Source organism: Taudactylus pleione, unplaced genomic scaffold (genome assembly GCF_031769625.1).
Source record: "Taudactylus pleione unplaced genomic scaffold, aTauple2 ptg000438l, whole genome shotgun sequence".
NCBI classification, from domain to species: domain Eukaryota; kingdom Metazoa; phylum Chordata; class Amphibia; order Anura; family Myobatrachidae; genus Taudactylus; species Taudactylus pleione.
In genome coordinates, this window is record NW_028284840.1 from 789,050 (window position 1) to 814,723 (window position 25,674).

General features: G+C 45.6%; 2 protein-coding genes across 5 annotated transcripts in view; one reads left to right on the forward strand and one right to left on the reverse strand.

Annotated features, from left to right (window-relative positions):
• The window catches only part of CAPSL (calcyphosine like), a 34,496-nt gene extending 26,105 nt beyond the window's left edge, over positions 1–8,391 (forward strand). For 2 of the 4 annotated variants that reach the window (XM_088447779.1, XM_088447781.1), the window contains exons 5-6: positions 4,183–4,286; positions 7,984–8,073. In XM_088447779.1, coding sequence (XP_088303905.1) covers positions 4,183–4,284 — 102 coding nt within the window. In that variant the 3' untranslated portion in view covers positions 4,285–4,286; positions 7,984–8,073. Of the gene's footprint in view, positions 1–4,182; positions 4,287–7,983 lie in introns of all 4 variants that reach the window. The other 2 variants (XM_088447780.1, XM_088447782.1) reach the window with 2 other exon arrangements.
• Positions 8,392–14,986: 6,595 nt separating this feature from the next.
• Positions 14,987–25,674, reverse strand: part of IL7R (interleukin 7 receptor) — an 83,300-nt gene continuing 72,612 nt past the window's right edge. The window contains exons 6-10 of the mRNA XM_088447775.1: positions 24,379–24,417; positions 22,074–22,248; positions 20,416–20,503; positions 17,888–17,963; positions 14,987–15,976 (exon numbers count right to left, since the gene is read on the reverse strand). Of these exons, the coding sequence (XP_088303901.1) occupies positions 15,476–15,976; positions 17,888–17,963; positions 20,416–20,503; positions 22,074–22,248; positions 24,379–24,417 (879 nt within the window). The 3' untranslated portion in view covers positions 14,987–15,475. The remainder of the gene's footprint in view (positions 15,977–17,887; positions 17,964–20,415; positions 20,504–22,073; positions 22,249–24,378; positions 24,418–25,674) is intronic.

Consider the following 25,674-nt stretch of genomic DNA (forward strand, 5'->3'; position numbering starts at 1 on the left):
ACCCGCACTTTAGTAAATATACCCCATAGAAAGGCAATTTCAGTGGGCGTTTTCTTTGGGATACCGAGCATGGCTAGCCAGGCGCGGCTGTGTGTCGCGTGTTAAGAGACCCAGTTCCACTTAACCCGGCAGCCATGTTCAGACAGAAAAATCTTAATATGCACAGTGGTGAATTAGCGGCGCAGCTGGTGGGCGTCTCTGTACTTATACCATTGGCTGCGGCTGTAATGGCGTGCACCTCTGAATCAGGGATGTAGTTTGGAAGCCGACAGTCTAAATCCCGACCACCGGCTTCCAGATGTTCTAATCCCGGCGTGGTACTAATGACAGGCATCTAAATCTAGACGTCTGTCATTAACCAGACGCCGGAAGACCGACGCCCGGCATCCCGATCGAAGTGATGCCGGGCGCGGACAGCCGCGGGGGGGGGGGGGGGGCGGGGAGGGTTAGATTTAGGGCTCCCGGGGGGGATTTAGGGTTAGGCACCGCCCCATGAGGTTAGGGTTAGACTAGGGGAAGGGATGGTTAGGGTTAGGCACCCCCGGGGGTAGGTTAGGGTTAGACAGTCCCCCCAGGGGACTTAGGTTTAGGCGGCAGGGAAGGAGGGGTTAGGTTTAGGCACTTAGAGGGGGATTAAGGTTAGGCACTTGGGGGGGAGGTTAGGGTTAGGCACCCCTAAGGGAGGGTTAGGGGGGGGAATTAGGTTAGCGATACTTACCTTAGGGACGATCGGGATTTTCACCCTTGCCGGCTGCCGCTGTCGGGATTTGAACATGCGTCCGGCGGTAATACCTACTACACCCCTGAATCAGACCCTGTTTCCTAATTTGCCCCTATTCACCTCGGCGGATGTCACGGTGCCCGAGGACTCACAAGTCCTTGGAACTATCCCCAGTAAAGGACGTGGTGCATGGTTTGGTTGTGGATCCAGCACATGGTGGAAAAAATAGCATGTTATAACCCGTGGACCTGATTCAGAGATGGACGCTATTTGCATTGCTGCTGCGGCTTTGGACGCATCAGCGATTGCAAAAGCACGCTAATGCTGCAGGAGGCGTCCGAGCACAAAAGACGTTCCACTGCCGGCATCGCAGATCCGAGACGCAGCATTAGATCACCATCGCGACCATCAGGCGCGGCGTTGGTCATCGGATTAAGCCTGAGGCTACCCAGTGAGTCCGTCTCATCTCCGTAGCCGAGGCCAGTAAAGCACGCCTCCGTTTTGGGTCCCTGTCGCCACTTCGAAGCGCAATTTAAAACCCATTGGAGATGTAAAGAAATTATTGGACTTGCGTACGTATCTGAATCTGCCCCTATATCTTACATTAATTATGAGAGGACATGAGCATTGCTGTTACTCCATGTAGGTGTCGTTTGTGCTTTCTTCATCTTTTTACCTATATTGGGCCTGGTTGTGAGTCGCAAGCAGCTCCATATGCCGCCGCATCCAGCGAGATTTTAGCAAACTGCACAGTGTTGTAGTGAGCATATGCGTCCTGGCGCCATCTCCTGGTGACTCAGAGTCAGATGGATCTCAACCGCTTCTCTCTGTATGTGAAATAGGCATTTCAGGGTGTCCACTGAGCAACTACTGGGCGGGGGCACGGAAGGGAACCGTCTCGTGTTAGTGTCATGGAAGTACCGTCTCGTGTCAGTGTCATGGGAGTACTGTCTCGTGTCAGTGTCATGGGAGTACTGTCTTGTGTCAGTGTCATGGGAGTACCGTCTCGTGTTAGTGTCATGGGAATACCGTCTCGTGTTAGTGTCATGGGAGTACCGTCTCGTGTTAGTGTCATGGGAGTACCGTCTCGTGTTAGTGTCATGGGAGTACCGTCTCATGTTAGTGTCATGGGAGTACCATGGGCGCGTAGCCATAGTTGAGTCCTATGCTGAGGTATGGGTGTACTGTGGGGTCGCCTATAACAGAAGGATCTCTAGCACCCAGCATAGGATAGGTGTAAGTGCTGATATTAGTGATGATGACTGCGCTAGCAGTCAGAAAACAGTTGCAGCACTAAGTGTATACGCCAAGTCGAGCATATATTCCATTAGCAAAATATCTGCGGTCAAAGCACTTTTGTAAATGAGCCTTAAGGTCCTTATTTGGTAACAAGATCATCACAATACCAATGATGTAGACCAGTGGTGTCAAACTTGGGCCCCCCAGCTGCAGTGGAACTACACATCCCAGCATGCAGTGCCACAGTTTTGCTATTAGGGCATGCTAAAACTGTGGCAAGGCATGCTGGGATATGTAGTCCCACAAAAGCTGAAGGGCCCGAGTCTGACACCACTGATGTAGACTGAGTTACAGTTACATGTTATTTTTACTATCTTGTTTAACAGAGTTTTCCTGTCAATAATATGTGACTTCCTTTGTCCTGTGATAAGCAAAGGAACTTTTGGCCTCATTTATCAACGAGTGCGTATGACAGTGGTGCTCCAGCCAATCAGCTCCCAACTGTCATCTGTTAGAAAAATGACAGTTGGGAGCTGATTGGCTGGAGCCCCATTTATCATACACAGGGACATTTATCAGTCGTCGTGAGTGATAAAACTCGTTGATAAATGAGGCCCAAAATGTGGTTGCTGATTCTGGAGGGATGGAGGGAACAGGAGAAGGACAGGGGGCTGCCAGAGCAGGTCGCAGGGGAGTGACGTCTGCAGGCCTGCACATTGGCTGGGACATGTGGTGTTTCGAAGATTTATTGCAGTAGATGTTTGAGGAGATGAGACATAACCTTGGGCTCCATTTACAAACGAGTTTAGGATCTTAAAACTACTTTTATGTGTTAATTATCATATATATTTGTATTTATTATTGCTGATAGCGCTGTTTTTAAGCAGCTATATCAGTACCTCGCACCCTCATAGATCATGGCAAGATTTGTGATTTATGAACGAGCGCTATTTGTCAAATAGCGCCTGACACTCGTCACTTCATAGCCTGGTAAACAGCGTTCCAGCAGTGTGTGCCCTGCGCTCTCCTCCCCGGCACCCGGATGTATGCCCAGTATGCAGTGCGGCTCCCGGGTTGCTATGGAAACACCCGTTGGTAGACAGTCTTCTGCTAGTCCTCCTTCTAAGGGCTCCATTTACTACATTTATTTACTTTGTTTGTACAGCACCCGGCAACACTCCTCCCCGAAGCGCAACAGCCGGCGCCCTCCCTCCATCAGCTGGCCGGCGCTGCCCCCCCTTCCGCCCTCCCGTAGCAGTCCATCACACAGCGTTCGTGGATTGCACCCATTGCATTGAGCCGGCCAGGAAGCACCGCGCACACACCAAAAAAAAAAAACTATAAAGATTGCGGTGTCCGGTCTCTGCGCATGTGCCAAGCGAGGAGGAAAATATCCTTTGTCAGCTAAGCTGACATAGAGAAACAGCGCTGACAGGGAAAATAACTTTAGCGCTCGCCACAGACAAGGACAATATAAAAAAAAAAGCAATAAAATTATAAATAACACAGAGGGCAAGATTTACTAAACGGCGGGTTCTAAACCCCGGCGGTTTGGTGGCGGTTTGACGGCGGGTTCTATTCTCTTCTAAACCCCGGGGGTTTGGTGGCGGTTTTGCTATCTACAGATTTACTAAGGGAAAATCCGCTGCAAAACTGCTGTCAAAACACATTTTAGAACAGAATAGAACAGGGCTGTCATTTAGAAATTGCTGCAAAACCGCCACCAAACCGCGGGGGTTTAGAAGAGAATAGAACCCGCCGTCAAACCGCCACCAAACCGCCGGGGTTTAGAACCTGCTGCTTAGTGAAAAAGATATTTAGCGCTACTCTTAAAACTCGTTAGTAAATGGAGCCCTTTGTGTGTTTAGGAAGTTTGTTGCTTTGTGAAAAAAATGTGCGTGAGAACTTCTCCTAGAGCTGATCCTGCTCCTATATATAAGTATTGGTGTCTTTTGTATATTAAGTGCAAGAAATGTGCATTTCTCATACGTTCCGTATCCCAAATGGCAATATATAATAAGTACATCACATCCACTCTAACATTTCATAATAACAACAAATGTCGCCTAACTGATATTTCTTTTCTCCAGGCTCTTCGTGTATATACATATAAATATATATATGTAAATATAGATATATATAATTTACATTTCTCGCTCTGCAATCAGAAATTTGGTTGAAAAAAAAAGTTGTTTTTGTTTTATATTTCATCTTCGTAACAGGTGACACCAGAGGAATTCACAAACTACTACGCTGGCGTCAGTGCTTCCATCGATACCGATGTTTACTTCATCACCATGATGAAGAACGCCTGGCGACTATAAGTGTATGATATGTTCGGGTGTTATCACTAACGCATTACGTCACTGGACTAATTCTCTTGTCCTATCGGTTATAATATCCCCTCGTGCACGCTTAATTGATAAATAACCACTAACTAATTTTACTAACCTTCCCCGAATCAACACTGGATTTAATAATTTTTTTTTTGTCAATTGCTGGTTTCCTTTTCTTGAATTATTAATGTCCTAAAATTGGAAAAATACTCCTGTAGTTTCACGAAAGTTTTTAGATTATAGAATGAGATAGTTTTTGTGTTAGAATGCGTTGGTAGTGTGAACAGATAACAGGCCAGAGCATGCAACATGCATCCAATTTTACTGAACGTTTGATGATCGGTGCATGTGCAGATCTGGTCCTGCGGCCTTGCAGTGCCCCAAAAGCCGCAGGAAGATTGATGTGCTGCTGACGTTTTTGGGGACAGCAACGGAGAGCCTTCCTGAAAACGGGGACGCGTGGGACCTATTTTGTGGGCGTGCTGAAGCCGCTGGCTCCTGCTGCGTGATTTTGCCGGACATCCTAAATAACCAGTCAGATGTCTGCTGTTGATTGGATGCTGCAGCAAATGCGTCACACATAAAGGAGCTGTTTTGTTAGAAGCATTGTCTTGAAAATGTGCTGGGAGGTGACTGAGAGGTGGTTGAACAGACACACGCAGATAGTACGTGTAATAGAAGTGTCGCAGGCGCGTTGCGTAGACCAGGCCTGGCCAACCTGTGGCTCTTCAGCTGTTGTGAAACTACAAGTCCCAGCATGCTCTGCCACAGTTTTGCTATTAGAGAATGCTAAAACTGTGGCAGGACATGCTGGGAGTTGTAGTTTCACAACAACTGGAGAGCCACAGGTTGGCCAGGCCTGGCGTAGACGGACGGCTGATAGTTCACATTGGAGGCCATACTCTGGCGGTAAATCTGCTCCTGGTACAAGTTTCAATGGTGCGACTTATGGTGAAGTTTAATACGCACCGACCGGTATTACAGCGTCTACACACACCGGCAGTGGAGGTCTCAGCGGCAATTAGTTTTAAGGCAAAAACCCACTTCATTGCCCCTTTAAACCCAGCGGCAGTATCGCCAGGACCAACAAATGGGAGCCTGTTCCGTTTGGGTGTGGATCTTTTACTGCTATGTGAGTGCAGATTGCAGGAGCCTGGATTCAGACAGCTGCTTTCTGGCAATATACAAAGTAGTCCAAGCAGCTAACACACATCATTACCTTAGTCATTCGTTCATTTATGTATGATCTCCAACACAAGGAGAACAGAGTGCCTGACAATCCTTAGCACACACCAGAGAGGCCGAATCCGAACGAATGGAAAAAGGAGCTTCCACTCAACAGAACACGCAACCCCTGTAACTGCTTCTTACCCAGCACAGGCAGTGGCACAGGAAGGCTGACACCTGGTGAGACATACAGTAGCTTCAGTCCATTGCTGGGACGCAGATCAAGGACTTCCACAACTGCTCTGGCACAGACCACGGTGGCCCTGCCTGCAATGACAGGCAGCCGGTCTGCTACGCGCATCACTGCAGCGGCTGCCCTCGTTTAGACTAGGAGCAGCCTTTATTAAGTCCGTACTTGCACCCTAGGGACAGCCACAGTCTTGTACCGCATCCCCCCTTACCACAATCCCCTCCCGCGCCAATGCGCTCTCGCTTAAAGGGAATGTAAGCGTTGAACTCTGTCCTGGTGGGTACTGCTTCATTAAAGGATAACCACGTTTCAAAATTGGAAATTTCATACAGCGAAGATAAAGGGCCTCATCCTCAGATGTCAGTGCGAATGGATCTTGTGGGTCTTGAGGATTTCTGAATATTGTGCATGCGCCAAGGGAAGAAATCTGTTACTGCGCAGACGCCGAAAAAGCCATGCGCACATGGACGGGGATCGCTAATGGGTACAGATTGATCCGTCCGTGGACAGGCCACACTTTCCAAGCGATCGCACGGAACTGTTTCGTCTCATGAGAATGTCGTGGGAGTGTTGTGTGCGTGTAAGCCGTCTTCCAGGGTTGGTCGTAGTGTGAGGACGCAGGCGGGGCGCCAGTTTTAGACGGATCATTAGTACCCAGCATGGGATGAGAGCAAGTCCCGATACCAGTGATGACAGCTGCGGATGCAGTAACAGTGGGCGGCGTGGGCTTCCACAAGCGGACCGGTTTTCACATGAGCATGAGGAAGTAATTAGCCTGCCGCAACCGAACGCAGAACTGCTCGCGGATGCGCCCGACAGACTCCAAATACGCAGTCCAATCCTACAGTACCTTTACTTTCCATTGCAACTTACTTAAAACGATACGAATAAGAGATTTGCTTCTCTCCTCCCTCAGCACCAACCACATATCACAAATGTTACACCGTGATGATTGTCATTCAATCCACAAAGAGCACCGAATGGAATGATGCAACATAGAGAAGCACCCCCCGTCCTGTGTAGCTTCTTATATTACAATGTTGTCATCAGTTTTATAGTTCAATAAACAGGATTTTTAACACTTTATCCTTCACAGTGGGCGATTCAATTGTTTATAAGGTGGCTGTTTTTTTAGGGCACCGGATGGAGCATTTCAATTGTTGCTCTGTTTTGGGCACGTAGCCAGCGGCATTTCAGCTCGCACCCTCAGGAGGGTGCGAGCAAAAACGTGGGATAAACCCATGGTTAGGGCGCCCAAAATAGCAGTTTGCACGCTCTAACCAGGACATTAGGCCTGATAGCGCGTGAAGACCGCGAGAATTTATGGGCGCTCGGAACAATTGAATTTCAGCACTGGGCGCCCAATAATTATCACCGCCCACAAAGGAATTGAATCGCGCCCCCCCCCCAAAGAGTTTTCAAATCTGCACAGGAGAATTTGGTGTGTAATAGCATTTTTACCATTGTTTTGGTGTTGGGTCTATTATTGACTTAATTTTAATTGCCAGATTCAATTAGACACGAACTAGGTTGCGAAAACTTTGAACCCAGGTAAAACCCATACATTTTTGTATTCCATTAGAAATCCGCGTTAACGGAGAAATTACGGCTGTTAGTCCCCACCTCCAGAGTAGGTGAAAACCATAAAATAGTCCTTTAATGTCACATGGTTTGCTCACTTTGCAACTAATGCGCGACATTGGCACGATGCCCGGTAGTTGACACGTCCAATTAAATTGCGCGAGCTAATCCGATTTTATTGGCGAAAATATGCTGCAAATACTAAACCAGCACTTCTCGGTACAGAGCTGGCGGCTAATTGAATCTACTCCTAAATCGCAAATAGTCACAGCATATAGGGGGAGATGTATCAAACCGTTTAAATGTGGAGACGTGGACAAATGGTAAAGCTGTCCATATCAACCAATCCGCGTTGAGTAGCATTTATCAAGTACATTCTATGACATGATTGGTTGCTATTGGCAACTTCTCCACTTGTTCACTCTTTACACTAATTGATCTATCTCCCGGATTGTCTTAAATCTTGTGCACTAATTGTCATTCACTAACAAAGCCAATTTGAAGCCCCAAATTTTCCCAGTCTAATATTAAATGAATGTAAATGGTTCTTTACCAAATGATTAGCACAGATTCATTTACTGGCACACAGATTTTTAAAGTCTCTTTGAATTATTAAGCTAATAATATTCTTGCCGTTCATTCGCTCTCTTACTGGAGATTAATTCTGCGTTTTGTACCTCTCGTTCCAGGTAACAAAAGAAGAATTTTTAAACTATTATTCTGGAGTTAGCGCATCGATTGACAGTGATGTATATTTTGTACTGATGATGAAAAATGCCTGGAAATTGTGATATATATATAATTTTATTTTTTTAATATCGTGTTTTATGAGTTTCTTGGGTTGCATAAGACATTATAGAAGATCATCTGCAGAGGAAGAAGAATCCTCCCTCAAACCAATATTTATGTTATATGATTTTTTTTTTTTGTAATATGGATTTCGGGAAATGAAGCTGAAACTCTCTTCTCCCCCCAGATCAGGACAAAGATCTTTTAGCTGAAGAATTTTGGACTTGCTCCGGACTGTTCATGTGCCTTGTTGAAACGAAATCTGCTTTAATAATGTTTTGCTTGATAGTAAAGACAAACTAATCCTCTGTCTACATGCAAGAACTTGAATTGGTGTTTAGAATGCATTACTGTAGTTTAACCTTGGGCCTGATACATAGTTGCAAGTAAATCGGGTGCATGATGTTTCCAACAAAGCATAGAGGGAAATTATTTGTACATTCGCTGGTATGCAAAGTTCTACGTAGGTGCGATCGGTTTGCTACTAGTCATTATCATCCTCATTAGGGCACACTCGCACCTACCCTATATTAATATAGGTGTATTTACGCTTATATCCAACTTAGCGTAGCCTGCAGGGGCATGCACACGCCATCACTGCTCTGTTACCCGCCAGTCCCACATCATTGGCCAAGCTGCGATGGAATTGCATCGCCTTTACTTGCGTGCTCACAGTTCTGGATCATGCACAATGGCAAAAAAACGCAAGACGCACTCAACTAATAGCTTTATGTTCAACTCCGTATTAGGCCCAGTCTACGGAAGCCATGGAAAAATACATTAAGTACACCATTGGGAAACGGCCTAAAATGAGATCCGATACCCTTGGCCAAGTCATTTTATTTATAGTGATAGGCCGGGATGCTCCCCAGTAGTTGAGCGTGCCCGGGTGAAGTGGGCATCACAGTATTAGATCGGTGCTCCACGCGGCTAGCTTCCATCCAATAACGTCACGCCCTCTCACCAGGCCAAACACGTCTCTTTGCTGCCCAGTCACAATGAATGGCACAATTTAGCTGGAGGTCCCCTTTAGTTCAAAGAAGGATTTTTAAAAATACTTATCGATTGCTTGTCTTAGCTGTCTTACACTTTTCAGGTATTGTAGCTATAAAAATGATAACTTTCTTTTTCTTTTTTGCCATTTAAGAGAGAATTTCATATAAAAATGCTGCCCCCCCTTTATCCTCCAGTCCCCAAGTATAATAAACCAGGTGTAAGCGCCCTGTGGCACTCCAGCTGCTGTGGAACTACACATCCCAGCTTGCCTAGCACAGTTTTGCTGTTGGGGCTTGCTAAAACTGTGGCAGAGCATGCTGGGAAGTGTAGTTTCAGAGTAGCTGGAGGGCCAGACGTTGCCTTCCCTCTATTAGGCCATTAAGAACCACATGCTTGGTTCAAGAGATGATTAACTCCCCGGCTTCTGTAGCTACCATTACTCTTCAATCTGCGTTAGCTGCCTGATGATTACTGAACAGGTTATGGGTATAGGATCGCCACCATTTTTACAATTGAGGAAGGGTTCTATTGGGAGTGGGCAAAATTCTGACCTTGATGCTTCCATAATTTATGTATTTTTGCTTTATTTTTTATATTATTATTTGCTGGTGATTGATGCTTGTTCTTTGTGTATTTTATTTATTTAAACTGATATTTTTTTTTTGTGATATGTCCATTCTCCTACATTTCAGTCAAGGTTGGCAACTATCACCCTAGATATGACTACCGAAAACAAAGTCTCGGTTTTCTCTATCCGCGGGGAAAAAAAAGAGACACTTGTGTCATCCTGTTGACAGTTATTATTATTATTCTTTATTTATATGGCGCCACAAGTGCTCCGCAGCGCCTTACATAGTACATAAACAAATAATTTGACAAGTGACTTACAGTACAATATACAATATAGGACATGGATAATATACATTGCTACATTAGTGACCATAACACCTAGATATGCATCAGAACATAAGCAAACAAGTGTTAGGTGCCCTGGTGGTTGGTAAGAAGTAGATGACAGTAAAGTAAGAAGAAGCACAAGAGGGTAGAGGCCTTGCTCGTAAGAGCTTACATTCTAAAGGGGAGGGGCAGACAAACAGGTGTGACACAGATGGAGTAAACAGGGAGGAAGGAGCATGTAGCCGCAAGTTAGGATGGGAGCTGGAAGGCTTTGATGAAGTAGTGGGTCCTGAGAGCCCGTTTGAAGGATTGTAAAGAGGAGGAGAGTCTGATAGGGAGAGGGAGAGAGTTCCAAAGGTCGGGAGCAGCACGGGCAAAATCTTGGAGGCGGGAGTGGGAGGAAGTAATCAGTTGGCATGAGAGGCGGCGTGTATTAGTTGAGCGAAGGGGGCGGACAGATGAGTGGAGGGAGATGAGGTTAGAGATGTAAATGGGAGAGGAATGGGCGAGGGCTTTGTAAGTGAGTGTGAGAACCTTGAGAACAGTGGGCCTGATTCAGAGCCGCTCATTCGCTCCGAGCGATGTTCGCACATCTGCGCATGCGTATGGGTCCTAATGCGCATGTGCCAACCAGTCATTGCGGTCGGTCGGAAATCAAGCGCTCGCAAAATAGCGAGTGCCTGCTAAATTGAGTGACAGGATGAGGCGTTTGTGGGTGGTAACAGGGGAAGGTGCTTGAAAATGGGGAGTGGTGATCCGAACGCAGGCGTGCCAAACGGTCAAAACGGGCGTTTTAAGGGTGTGCATAATTAACAAAGCAGCGTCATCGACCACGTCACTTGGTTGTTTCTTAGCCTGAACTGTTCGCATGATTGCGGTAGGAAAATCCTACCACAAGCACTGCGAGCAGTTCAGACGCCTTTCGATGTACTCGATTAATCTAATAAATAGCGGAGATGACGTAGGATGCGAGCGGCCAGGGGGCATCTTTACAAAATAGCGAGTGCATGTTTAGTTCGCTCGCTCAGACATAGAGGCGTCAACAGACCGCAAAGAGCGAGCGCTCAATTTAAATAGCCGGACCCTTTTTCTGAACGAACGAGCGCAAATAGCATCCGGCTCTGAATCAGGCCCAGTGTGCACTATTTATAATAAGGCAAGCTGATTATTGTGTTGCGGGAACCTGATCCAGCTTCCCTTCACTTCCAGTCCTATGCGCCTTCATTGAGGTTACTTTAATGCACGAGTAAAACTTTCTTGCGGTGATCAAATGTTTACAAAAGCCAAGTGAAAAATATTTTCAAGGGTGTGTAACCTCTTCCTGCTTTACACTGAGACGGCACTGGGCTGGAGACTGAGGGGTACATTTACTAAAGGTCGTTTTTGATTGATTTATATTAATCAACGTCGATGTTGTTTTTTCAGGGACTAGATCCTATTTACTAACACTTTAAAATCGATATCAAAATTTGTCAGTTAGTAAATGTGTGATTTAGCTCCTGCAGCACAACATCGATGTTGATCGATTTTAGATCAATTTAAATCAACATTTCTAGCATAGAAAAATAATGTTTTGCACGTTTAGTTTTATTTGTAAAGACCAATATAGCCTTAAAGCTGTATTTCAGAATAAATTGCCACATTTATAAAGATATATGTAGTATTAAAGATACGTGACCTCAGATAATCATTTGACTGTGAAAGGAGTTTTATCTGCGAATACTAGACTTATGGGTTTGATTCAGTGGGGGATGCAAATGGCTGCTCAGCTGCGATCCCGTACGCAGCGGTCTTGCAGAATTATGCAAATGTTGCAGCCGCATAGATTTGTATTGAGACGCCCACTTGCCGATACTATGACACAATTCGTACAGACGAATCTCTTTGTTTCCTGATTGTGATAACTGTCTTGAAACTGACAATTGGTGACGCCATGTCTTATTTATACATTTGTGTAGCTGCTGCCATAATGAACCTCTGCATGCCGGATAGCTTTATGTGAGGCAGTTTATTGGCGTATCTATAATGGGTGCGGTGCACATGGACCCCTGGGGGGGCACACCCTACACCCATATATTTTATAGTTACCTCTCCGGAGTCCCCCGTTGGCGGTAGCAGCGCCACACAAATCACCTTAAAAATGCCCGGCACTGCCATACTTTTGGCGCTTTGTGCATGCGCAGTAGGGATATCGCCGGGAAAATGGCTGCCGCTCCATTTCCCCAGTGACCTGGGCATGAGCAGTAGTCTCTGGGTACAGACTAGTACCCAGAGCCTACTGCGGCACTCAGTGCTCTGCTGGACACCAGGGACAGAGGAGGATGCCCTGGGCAGAGACTGCACACGGGCCCTCTCCTCTCCTAATAAACCCCGGGGTACACGTGCACATGGCCAAATGTGCAGCAAAAGTAGTCATTTCATTTTAAGAATGTTGAGGCTTCAATTTTTAAGGATAAACCAATTTGTTAGGAACCAGTGATATTATTGAGGCACAACCAGACTAATATTCATGAGGTGTGACTAATATTCATGAAGTGTGACTATAATATTCATGAGGTGTGACTAATATTCATGAGGTGTGACTATAATATTCATGAGGTGTGACTAATATTCATGAGGTGTGACTAATATTCATGAGGTGTGACTATAATATTCATGAGGTGTGACTAATATTCATGACGTGTGACTATAATTATGAGGTGTGACTATAATATTCATGAGGTGTGACTAATATTCATGAGACCTTTCCGGTAATCATGAAGTTCCTAAAGAACAGATAGGTTACATGATTGTGAATATTAAAATGTGCGCCCCATTGTGTATTTAAGACACTTTAAGCTAGCCTTGCATAAGCCAATACTGCCGTTTAGCATGAACACTGTGCAACAGGATGAGTATATGGGAGGCCATGCACTCAGACCGAGCAATCAGATCTCTTCTGGCGTGAATAGGGCCTGCTATTTTAGTCAGAAGACGATAATGGTCATCTTTGGTCATGTTGATAATGATTCTTCTAGTTGTTTCTGACAAGTAGCACAGAATATGCAGAAGGTCTGGAGGTCAACTTATACAGGCCTTAGGCAGAGTTGAACAAATGCCTGTTTGCGGAGCTTATCTTGCATGTCTGCATTGTGCATGCTTAAGAAATGGGCACATGCAAATGAGGGAGTATGCATTTCGATCGCATCCATGCATGCAAGAGCTGCTAAGCCCCACCCCCAAAATTTGATTGGCCTGCTGCCCAGTGATTATTAGAGCAGGGCTGACCATTGGTAGGCAAAACCATCAATGATATTCTGCCGATGGTTAGACACCATCAAGGTTAACCACCAATAGTATCATCGATGGTTTACCCACCTCTGGCCATCCTTAATGTGTAGTTGTCAGTGTTGACTGTGCACTGCCACCTGTCATCTGTAGCTGGTATTGCAGCGGATCCTTATACATCTAATTTTTTTGTGCAATATCAATGGCCCTCATTCAGAGCCGCTCGTTAGCGGCAGTACGCTCGTTCCGAGCGATGTTTGCACATCTGCGCATGCGTACGGTTTTTAGTACGCATGCGCGAACCAGTCAGTGCGGCCGAAAATCGTTGGTACGCAATATAGCGAGTGCCTGCTATTTTGAATGACAGAATGAGGCGTATGTGGGTGGTAACAGGGGAAGGTGCTTGAAAATGGGGAGTGGAGATCCGAACGCAGGCGTGCTTAAAGGTCAAAACGGGCGTTTTATGGGTGTGTATATTTAAAACAGCAGCGTCATTGTTCACGTCACTGGGTTATTTTATAGCCAGAACTGCTCGCAAATTTGTGGTAGCAAACACCAACCACAAGAATAGCGAGCAGTTCATACGCTGGTCGATGTACTCGATTAATCTAATAAATAGCGGACATGACGTAGGATGCGAGCGGCCAGGGGGCGTTTTTAAGAAATAAACGAGCGTATGTTTTGCTCGCTCGTTCAGACTTAGAGGTGTGAACAGACTGCAATGTGCGTACGGATCATTTGAATAGCCACCCCTTGTTTTTAAACGAACGACCGCAAATAGCGAACGGCTCTGAATGAGGGCCAATGATTTTTGTTTTTCACTGACTAATAAACAGCTCACAACACCCAGCAGGACACATTATCTCCAACAACAGTAAATATTTCTGTAAATGAATATGTCTTGTAAAGTCATAAATAAGTTCATTTTTTAAACAGATACATTTCATTTTACTTTCATCTGCATATTACATTCATAATAGGGTGCAATACATTCTTAGCAACAATATCAGTACACAAAATAGAGGTATATGATCCAAAGTAGTATAAAGCATTTAAATATTAAAACTGCATAATATATGTGGAATCAGCAGATATCATTAGAGCAGCATTATCATTTAATAAAGAAAAACATAGTCCCCTAAGTATAGCACCCGGGCGTGGCTTGAACGGGCTGGACGGAGCGAGGGGCCGGAGCAGCTGAAATGGAGCCGTGACAGCGGGGGACGAGGCCAGACAGAGTGGGGGGCATACTGTACATACACATACATATAAATCCAGATTCAAAGCAGTGACCTGTTCTACAATGACACTCTTAAGGGGCCTATCCATTAGGCGACCTGAAAAACTGAACGACTAGCGTTCAGTCCTTCAGGTCGCCAGGTGCGGTGCCCGCACTGAACGGCGTTCACTGAACGTCATTCAGTGCAGGAGACCGACCTCCTATCAGGGAACACGTGGAACCTGACGATCGCCGTTGGGTTGACGGACATGTTCCACAGATAGTCGGGGTCAAGCAAGGACCCAGCGTGCACGCGCATCGCTGGTCCTTGCCGGCTATCCATTAGACGACTTTCTGAACAATCCGACAAAACCTCCTGGTTTTGGTCGGATCGTTCAAAGAGTCGTCGTCTAACGGATAGGCCCCTTAAGATTATAACTGCCCCCGCTGTTGTCTGCCTAGCAGTGTTCGTGTATTTACGGTATCTGGTATGTAATTTAAAATATATCTATATCTTGGCACAGCAGTACTATATATATATAACATTTCTCTATATCATTATTTCCAACATTTAAAAAAACAAATCCCAGGGACAATTTATTACTGAGCCAGTGCTACTTAGCACGTCATGAGAAATACTGTTTTGATTGACCCTTTGCGGTAATGACCCACAGCAGATGGGGGCTGGCTAGAGACCTAAGGGGACCGAACATGCTCAGATGCCCAGCTGGATCGGAACCTGGAAATATAATGATAGCGTAAACTATCCCTTTATTTGACTTCATAATTTTGATACATACCATACTAAAACTATTTCTTACTGCTGATATATATTAGAGAAAACTATTAACATATTGGCCCCCCAGTGTAACATGGAGGAGCAGCTTTACACAGGGTAAGATGGAAGGAGGCGGGGTTAGAGGTGCAGCATCAGAGGGTAAACACCTGAGCGGGTAGGGGGGCATCTAGTGTACACAGGGAACTCTCACCAGCCAATGAGAGCCAGCAAAGCATTAGAAAATATTATGTGGGACCTGTTTTACAGCAGCGCTTGGTGTCTTGAAGGCTGACATAGCAATATAAATATCTTCCCAGCATAATCTCTTGAATTCATTGTTTGGCTGTTTTACTGCGTCCGAACACGTGGGTACACTTCCTGCCCCGGGACCTGTCATTACTGTACAATTGTCACTAGACGGAGTACATTCAGAGACACTAGCACTGGCCGGAAATGCAACATTAACATTAGGATTCCCCAATGAATTGTCTCCAAGCGGCTCAGTAGCATTCTCATGACTTGAAAGGCCATTGTGAGTCGTGGTAGTGATCGCTGTTCTTCCGCCCTCCTCTGGAGATGAGATGATATTGCAGGCATTCGCCTCAAGAGGTTTCTCCATAAGGATGTCCGTACTGATTTGTAGACCGTCTTCTGTGCTCACGAGTGCTTTCATGTAATCTATTTTATTAATGGGCATATTCTCAAAATAATCAGGATTAAAGCTTATGTGAAGACCCTGTATGACAAATAATAATTATTATTCATACATGATGTCAATTAACCAAATACCATCAACAATTTTCAGTATTGGATAAATGAAATGTACTTTAGCATAGGGCGATTTGCAGTGCAGTACGTTTAGACATATTACTGTGGAAGACACAAAGCTTCTTTGGACTAAAAAGTAATTTCTTAAAGTGTTTAGAAACATTCTGTCGCTCGCGCAAACTACCCACACACCTGAGGGGGTAGATTTACGAAAGCTTCTAAAACAGACAAGTGGTGATGTTGCCCATAGCAACCTATCAGAGTCTAGCTTTCACTTCTCTATTGCATTCTAGAAAATGATGCACAGAATCTGATTGGTTGGCAACATCACCACTTACATAGAAACATAGAATTTTACGGCAGATAAGAAGAACCACTTGGCCCGTTTTTGAAGCTTTAATAAATATACCCCCTGCTCTGCTAAATGGCTTAATAGGCGTGGATGTCATTATCATGGCATGATGGAGCTGGCACCATACCTCCTAAGAAATCATTGGAATAACGGCACAGGCGGCTGACAGGATGGGCAGGTAAGTAAATGCAATGGGTGCAGGGTGTGCGGTGAGGGTACTCCTTGACCCAAATGCCCATGTTAACCCCAGGCTCAGCAACTATTATGGATATGCCAATGGGTAAGATTCTGCATCATATTTATTCTTAGGTCACATGCTACAGTGTTTACGATGGCAGACCTTCTATGATACAACATTTTGGTTGCGGTGCCATAGCAGGTATCACACTGGGGAGGTGGGCCGCAGGGACCATAAAGAAGGCCAGTGCCCGGTGCGCTCTAAGGTTTCATGCAGGAGGGTCCAACTCTGTAGCAACTCAGCTCTACAGGCTGCAGGGTGTCATTCCATGCACCCGGCAAGCCAAATGTAGGTGCCAAGGGGCAGCGATGACCCTGCGTCCCCGGCGTGAGCACTGCTCATGCACCCCCAGTTACGTCCCAGGGTGGAGATAATAAGCAAGGATGTTTTTTCTTCCAACACAAATGGGAATGGCAGCCAAGGTAGAGGAAAATAGAATGATGACTATCCCACAAATCGGTTTACAAAGTATAAGAAATAGGGGGGCTCAACAAATTGTGGTAACTCACATTGGCTGCTCCTTGGCCAAAAAGGGACCGGACATCTATATACTGTATATAAGGTGAGTGTAGTAGGAGCTGACTTGTCAGACGCTCTTAGATCTCATTTACATTGGATTTTTTTTGTGCTGGCTGCAGGGAAGTACCGTGAGTCTTCAGGGTAGGGATGTCCATCCGTGGTGTTACCATTGATGGTTACTATCGATGGCAAAATAACAATTAGCCATAGATGGCTACGAATTATTCAATGGATGACCATCGATGGTCAGCAACTGATGGTCATCCCTGTTTTATGACTGACTGGCTCGTGGGCCAACCAGAACCTGGGGGTTGGGCTTCGCGGGTGCCGGGGGCGAAGCTATGCTCCTAGTCCCGGCATCTTGTAAAAAAAACCCAAACCATTCGGTTATGCATAGACATCGATGGACGGAAACCATCTGGTTCTCCCCATCAATGGCAAAAGCATTCGACATTGGCCATAAACCATCGATGATTATGAATCATCCATGGTCGATGGCCATCCCTACTTCAGGGTCTCACCAAATCTGGGGCTAGAGGTCCCCAAGGCCAAAAGATCTATAGGTACGCCATAGATAAAATGCCGGATCACCAGGGAATTTTTTTTTTATATCCAAGAGATTTGCCCAGTAGTTTATGCAAACAGTCCTTAAATTACTTTCTTAGCTGTATGCGTTTTGATTAACTCTCTTATCCAGTGGATGAATAACATGAGCATTCCATTTGAGGTACACCGTACGGCCGGTCACCGGATACCGTAATAACACGTACCTTTTTTTGTGCCTTACATAATTTCTCCAGTGTACTTTTGTGATCTGGAATTTCTGGCCACACCAGAGACTTTATACTGGAAAAGCAAAATTCAGAGTGAATTGTTAGTTTATTGGCTAATATACATTTTTATATCACGTTTTCTTTTTCATTTTATTTGAATAAAAAAAGTTTATATTTTCTTTATGAAATTTAAAAGGATTGTTGAAAAAAATTGTGATCACTCCTAGCCTCGAATCCCAAATCATCCAAAGCATATATTGCTATTAGCTAGTAGATACATCTTAATGCCACATGCCAGTTGCACGGTTAGAATTACATTTAATAAGAGACACGTATGGTATCTCCTACTGGGTGCTTCTATACATGCAGTAAAGCTGGAAACTGCACACTGAAATGAGCATCCGGGTCCATCATAACTGGATGTTAATGACACCATGTGGTTCTAGTGTGGCTGGGGGACTAAGTGGACGCTCTGTGGACTCTAGTCATGGTCTCTACATTTAAGAATGATCGCTACGTACAGATTATGGAAAAGGACCCAACGCTTCTAAGTCCGAAAGGGAAATCTGAGGTGATCAGAGACCCAAGACGTGTCTTTTCTGCCAGCAAGCTGTAATAGATCCCACTATAATACTGAAAAACACAGGATTCCCATAGGAACTTATGTGACTTTTACAGCGTCAGAGGAAAAGGTACAAAAAACAGAGAGGCCCTGATTCAGAGCCGGACGATCTCTGAAAGAGCGCTTGCTCTGAATCAGCGTGTTTTTTGTTTTTTTGTGCGGCCAGGTTGATGGTTGCGATGGTCAAGACCATCGGGCTTGTGACGAGACCCTTGTGGTAGGGTCTCTTGGCCGCAAGCCCCAGAGAGATTTCAGCTCTAACAGAGCCGGAATCTTTCCACTCGTGATGTCAGTGGGGCCGCCCCCAAACGGCAGGCGTTCACATGGGAACGCCTCCATTTGGGCAGCCACCCCCCCGGCCCGCCCACCAAAGGGGGCGAGCTGTCACTCAACATCGACAGCTCGCCCCCTTTGGGGCGAGACCCAGAGCGACGGATTGCCCGTCGCTATCCGGATCTCGTGCATGTGCATGACGGAGCCGGCTCCGGCATGCGCTGTGGGCCACCATCGACCCGTTTGCGACTGGGTCTGAATCAGGCCCAGAGGACAATGAAGAGTAAAAATGCAAGTTGGCGGTAATTACACTGGTATTGCATGAAGGGGGTGGTGCAAATAGTGAGAATTAGCATACAGGGCAAAGTGAATTTATGCATTTTTTCCATGCACTTGGTTACATAGCCGTTATCATTAGGGTGTAAAAAATGCCATAAAATGCGTTTTACCGCATACCCCATATGTACAAAGCACCGGAATGCATTGTCCCGGTAGTAGGTAATGCCATCTTCAGGTTGCGTTACCCGATAGAAACCTATGGACTTCTTTTCGGGACACCTCCTGTGAGAGGGATCCAATCGGATCCCTCCCATCTCCCACTATGGCCTGCATCCTCCTGCAATGCGTAGAAAGACACCAGTGGGAGTTCTGTGTGTTAAACCCAGAAGTCCCTCTATCCACGAGCATAGCAAAGGACATCTCTTATCGGGAGAGCGATATGCCAATTTGGAGTTCGGATTGGGGGCCTATTCATCAAATGATAAGTGGCCTGGTAACCATCCTAGTTTCCGCATATTTAGATTACCAGGCCATTCATTATCAGGGGTCCGATAGCGATATTCTAAGTACATACCGCGGTAATCAACCCAATGAGAGGCGGGATATACCGCATCGCGGATGCGATGCTTAGCGCATCCCACCCTTTGTGAGCACTTGGCCTTTGTATGAACACCCCGTTATAAACCCCGTTCAGCCACAAGCGGAAATGCACATGAGTTGTGTACGATATACATCGCTCGTACATGCATACTCTCGGCATCAACTCCGTATTGCATATCTAAACTTGTGATGAGAAGCCTACACAGTGTTATTCAATGAAAGCAACGGTTGCGAGGGGCCGGCATTCCAACCCTTTCTCTGGCACCTTGCGACCAGCAACATCCATGATTTTTCCTCGTACCCCACAGGAAAAATCTCAGGCGTTGGGGTAACGTAATTAGCAGTGATGTGCGTAGCTCCACATCGCCACTGATTGAATACCCCAATATGAGGCGCCAATTAGTGTCGGCCAATGACCAGACACTAGATTATGGTAATCGGCAAACTTGATTTTCCACCAGTTCCCATTGACTGCAATCTGGTGCCTTCAGAGGGCACATTGTGTGACTCACAGTATGTACGCTGAATTATTTCCCAACGTTTACCTTTAGTCTACCATCAGGGACACACAGGTGAAGCTATGCACGTACTGTATGCAATTCCAAATCATTAGAGCTTATGGAAAAATACTTATCTTTTTCATTAACATTAATTTTGGATAACAATCTTACTTTCTATTAAAAAGCATCCACATAAATAAGAACAGTTTTCCTTATTTTACTTATTAACTTATTATTATATGTATTATTACCTTCTTTTCCAAAATACTGCAATCAATATGGCTGTAGCCAGCAGGACCAGTACAATAGTCATGCTTAATGTGACCAGGAGTAAATCCCCTTTTGGAAAAACGACAAAGAAAAATAAATATATAAATAACAGGTTTCACTTATATTGTACTTTACATGCGCAATTTCAGTAACGCCAGCAAGTGCCAGTACAAAGCATTCTGTATGCAATACAGTCAGTGGTATAGACTCGGCAAAATACATAGGAAAAAGGCATTTGTTACAACTAAACCCAATTTCTATCATGGCCAGTTGAAGGGCCACACGGTCCTGGGCAGTAGTCGAAGTGGGAATTTTGAAGTGGCGTTATGGAGATGCGCTGGCAAACGCAAAAAACGTGGGCATGGCTACATGTCATGCGGGATGTTGCTACTCAAAATGGGAGGGGGGGTAATGCATCCATCTCTCACCCGTTGCAACTCTCACTCCTCTTAAACATACACATTGGCATCCATAAGGAAAAAATCAAACACATAGGCCCCCGCAGGATATATATAAGTTACATGAGCTTGGCATAAAAACAAAACACATTGGCACCCATAGGAAGAAACCAAACACTTAGGCCCCTGCAGGAAATAAATAAATTACATAAGCTTTGCATGAAAAAAACATACTGTACATTGGCACCCATAGGGAAAAAACAAACACCTAGGCCCCTGCTGCAGAAAACAGTCACTTACACAAAATATGTTATATACAATGTACTATTATAAAGCAATGTACTAAAGTATGTTCTTCTATGACATAATATTAGGCTGAGGCAAGTGCCACCTTACCGCCGCTTCTATCAGGAGATGGGACTGACAGTGACGGAGCAAAGAGCAGTACGTCACCCGGCCCGGTCGGTGAGAGCTGTGCGCGAGGAGGCTGCGGCTCCCCTGCAAGCCATTGTGGCCCGAGGGGGGTTGTGTCTGTTACTGGCCAGCGGCTGCGGGTCGTGGCTGTTACCGGCCGCAGTGCACGCTACGGAGGCCCGGGAAAGGTGTGGGCTGTTACTGGCCAGCAGCGGGGGATCGCGGCTCTTACCGGCCGCAGCAGCAGTACACACTTCATGGGCCCGGGGGTGCCAGCTGTTACTGGCAAGCTGCATCAAGCCTATATGCCTGGGCAGGAGACGGGCATTGGCGGGAGAACAGGCACTGGTGGGCGGCCGCACAGTGCCAGACTCCTGCGGCTGGCTTTATGTTTAGGGGCTGTTCTTCTGTGTAGTGATGGGTAGTTCATGAATGATCAGTTCACACTTGCCTACTCCCATAGTGCCCACTTCACTAGGAAGTGGCAGAATGCAGGAGAGCCGCCTACTATTCTGGGGTCCAGGGGACTTTCCGCCATTGCATTGAATTTGGCAGCCATATTCAGAGGGACATCCTGCGCCTCAATACGGCTGGTGCGACCAATGTTCGGCCGATGGGGCGTCTTCATTTGCAAAGCGGTGGATTAGCACATCAGCCGGTGGGTGTCTCTATACTAATTTAATCGGTTGTTTTATTAGCATAAAGTGGCGCTGCAGAGCACAGTCGCGTCGACATTAGTGTCCACCTCCGAATCTACAATATTTTCAACACAAATAATAATTATGGACACCTAGTTACCAACACCCCATACGCTGCAATTACCTTACCTGAATCATTCTTCATTGTCTCTGGGTCAGTTTCAAATCCGATTGTTTTACTCCACGAGCTCCACGATCCTTTAAAGTAGTTTCCATTGGGTTTTGATCTAACTCTGGCCTCATACTTTGTAGAATATTCAACATTCCTTTTTGAAACCCGTAAGTCACTTGTGGTCTCAAAGCACTAGGTGGTAAGTGAGAAGAACACACTGATAACACTAGACAACAAAAAAATAGTAATTGTCAGCAACTGAGGAAAATCCAAGTGTTCTTGACTAACTTCTGTTCCCAGGGGCTTATTCACTGCAAGGGATATTTAAGTATCCAACTCGCAGCGAGGAAACTTTGCACAATTCATCATTGCTCCGGTGCGGGGACAGCTGCTCCGAAAAGCAGCTGACCCCTTGGTTAGTATCGCAGCTACAGATGTAGCTGCGTTATTTACCTCCTCCCTTCGCAGTTTTTGGAGTTTGCTGAATATCAGGGGGACGGACCCCTGATGATGAATGGCCTGGTAATCTAAATATGCGGAAATTAGGATGGTTACCAGGCCACTTATCATTTGATGAATAGGCCCCCCAATCTGAACTCCAAATTGGCCTATCGCATCAGGAACTAAAGTTATGGGCTTCCTACTGTTTTAGGTTTTAAACATAGGGCCTGATTCAGACCCGCTTTCAAGCGGGTCGATGGTGGCCTAGTGCGCATGTGCACGACGGAGCCGAACCGTCGTGCGCATGCGCGAGACCCGGATAGCGACGGGCAAACCGTCGCTCCGGGTCTCTTACCAAAGGGGGCGTGCTGTCGATGTTGAGTGACAGCACGCCCCCTTTGTTGGGCGTGCCGGGGGGGCATGGCTGCCCAGACGGAGGCGTTCCCATGGGAACGCCTACCGTCTGGGGCCGGCCCCACTGACATCACAAGTGATGTCAGTGGAAGTGCTTTTGGCTCTGGTAGAGCCGAAAGCACTCTATGGCTTGCAGCAACGAGACCCTACCACAAGGGTCTTGTCACAAGCCCGATGGTCGCGATGGTCTTGCCCATCGCGACCATCTACCTGGCCGCTCGCTATAGCTGTGGGTGGTCACCCACAGCTGTGTGAGCGGCCAGGAGGCCGCTCTAAAAAAACAGAAGGCCGGCCCTGATTCAGAGCGAGCGCTCTGTCAGAGCATCCGGCTCTGATTCAGGCCCATTATACGATAGCTATTACAGTGACTGATTACTTGTCATTTTTTAATCCTGATATTCCTGATAGTAGGCAAGTATGGAACAAGTGCTGCAGATTAACCTTTTGGAAGCTGATCTTTCTGCTCTACTCCATCACTTATGACTTATATCCCTTTCAGACACACAGCAGAAACCCAGATTTTTGACCATAAAGGGGATCAGCCCGGGTTTTGGCTGTTTGTGAACAGAAACAGGTCGAAGCCCTGGGTCCATGACCCTGCTCTGTACCAGGGTTTGTCCCGATGCGACCTGGGTTGCCTCTAGTGTTAACGAATCTAACCCGGGTTTTTAGACCTGCGTTTTAAGAAAACTATCTTATTTGTTGTTCGGTGTGCCTGCAGATGACATCAACTTTTGCCGGAAATGTGTCCCTGGCAATTACACTGTGTTGATTTTATATTTATGCCTTTAATAGGCATATGTTATGTCACTCAGACAGAAACCCCTGTTGTAACCCGACTCGGACCCTGGACACTGAACTCTGGTTGAAGCCGGGGTTTCAGTACTTACCCCATTTCACACTTGCCGATGGACCCTGGTTATTCCCGGGTCTTCACCGTTCACACCGGACCTGGGTCTTCCAGTGACCTGGGTTTCTATAAGTTGTTTTTTGAGCCCGTAGGTCCTGTCTAAAATGACCGGGAGCTAATAAATTGTTTTGGACGGCCATCACTTATCGTGTATATCTGAATAAACACACCCTCCTGAGGTGAGAGCAGGAATCCACCCAAAGTAGGGCTTTTGGGCACCTTAACTGCAACTGCCCATCTTTTGGGCGCCTTAATTGGCACTTAGCATGGATGCAGTCATTTAAAGTGGCTAATCCCGGGCACCTTGGGGAGCGAGAATGCGGACGTCGCTATCAGGGTGGGGCTTTTCACGCAAACGATTGTATAGCTCCTGTCACTTTAGAAAGGAGATATGGGCGCCCAAAACAATTGAATCGCCCCGAGTAAGTCAGTCCCATATGTATATTGTATAGTTCCTTTTTCTGTATAAAGTCTTAAAGATAATATGTATGTGTAACTTAAATGCAGGCTATCCACATAAGCTGATTGTCTGATACATGGACATTATCAATACATACCTTCTTATACAATTCAATTCTGTATGGTTTTCTACATTCCTGAAACATACAGATTAAATATTGAGACAGATAAATAAGTTGTCATGTTAATAAGACATTATATCAATTACATTATTTCAAAAGGTAATTAAAGGGGGTGGCTAGTTCTGCACCACGTTATATATCACAGTTGTCAGTGAACTTGGCATCAATAGGCACACCTGGGTGAAGGTGGGATAGAATGGCAGTACATTGTGCACCCATTTATTCCTGGTTTGCCCACTTCAGCCAGGTATGCCCTACTGAAGCCTACAGTAGTCCCCTGGCAAGTAACAATGCATATTAATCTTCTTGAGGAAAAGTGGAGGTGCTGACCATAGCAACCAATCAAATTATAGCTATCATTTTGAAGACAGTACAAGATCAATCATATCCAGAAACTCATTGGTTACTATAGGTGACACCTCCATTTGTCCTCTTCGGAAGACTTTGGAGGACTAAGCCGAAGTAGTTAGGAGTCTAATGGAGCGTACACACGGTCAGATTTGTCAGACTTGTCAGATTTGTCAGATGAACGACTGAACGATTAAACGATTTGAACGATTTGGACGATTTGACCAAAGTTTTGAACGATTTGAACGATTGAACGATTTTTGACTGCATTAAAATGAATGGAATCGTCCAAGTCTGACTGCAAACCCATCAGATGTCAGATATCGTTATCTGACAAACGGGAACGCGCATCGTTGATCGTCCATCGTTCAGGCATGTCAGATATGAACGATTTTCCTTCAGATGTGAACGACTGAACGATTTTTAAATCGTTATCGTCCATATCTGAAGAAAAAATCTGATCGTGTGTATGCACCATTACACCTATTTTATTCTAATATTCAGGCTTCACTGGTTTTTGAAAGTATGAGTCTAACACTGGAGGACCCCATTACTTGGAGGTGGAGGACTTTGAGCAGAGAATATAAGTGTGCTATATAAATATCTGTTAATCAATAATAAATTAAATGAATGAGAGAGTCGCCTTTATTATGCACAATATAAATAAATACAATTTAAAATACAATAAAAATAAAAAAGATATAAAATGAGGATACGCTAACCGTCCGGTGCTGCCAATTGGCATCACCATCATTGCATCTCATTGCACCAACCCCCCAGATACGCCTCCTTGCAGGTGTATATGTGTCTGCATACTGGTGGTGGCATTTACGTGGACATACCCCTTACTGTGCTTGCCCTCACTTACAATCCCCGTTTTGCCTCTAAAGTCATAAGGAAGTATTAGATTGTGCAGTATGCAAA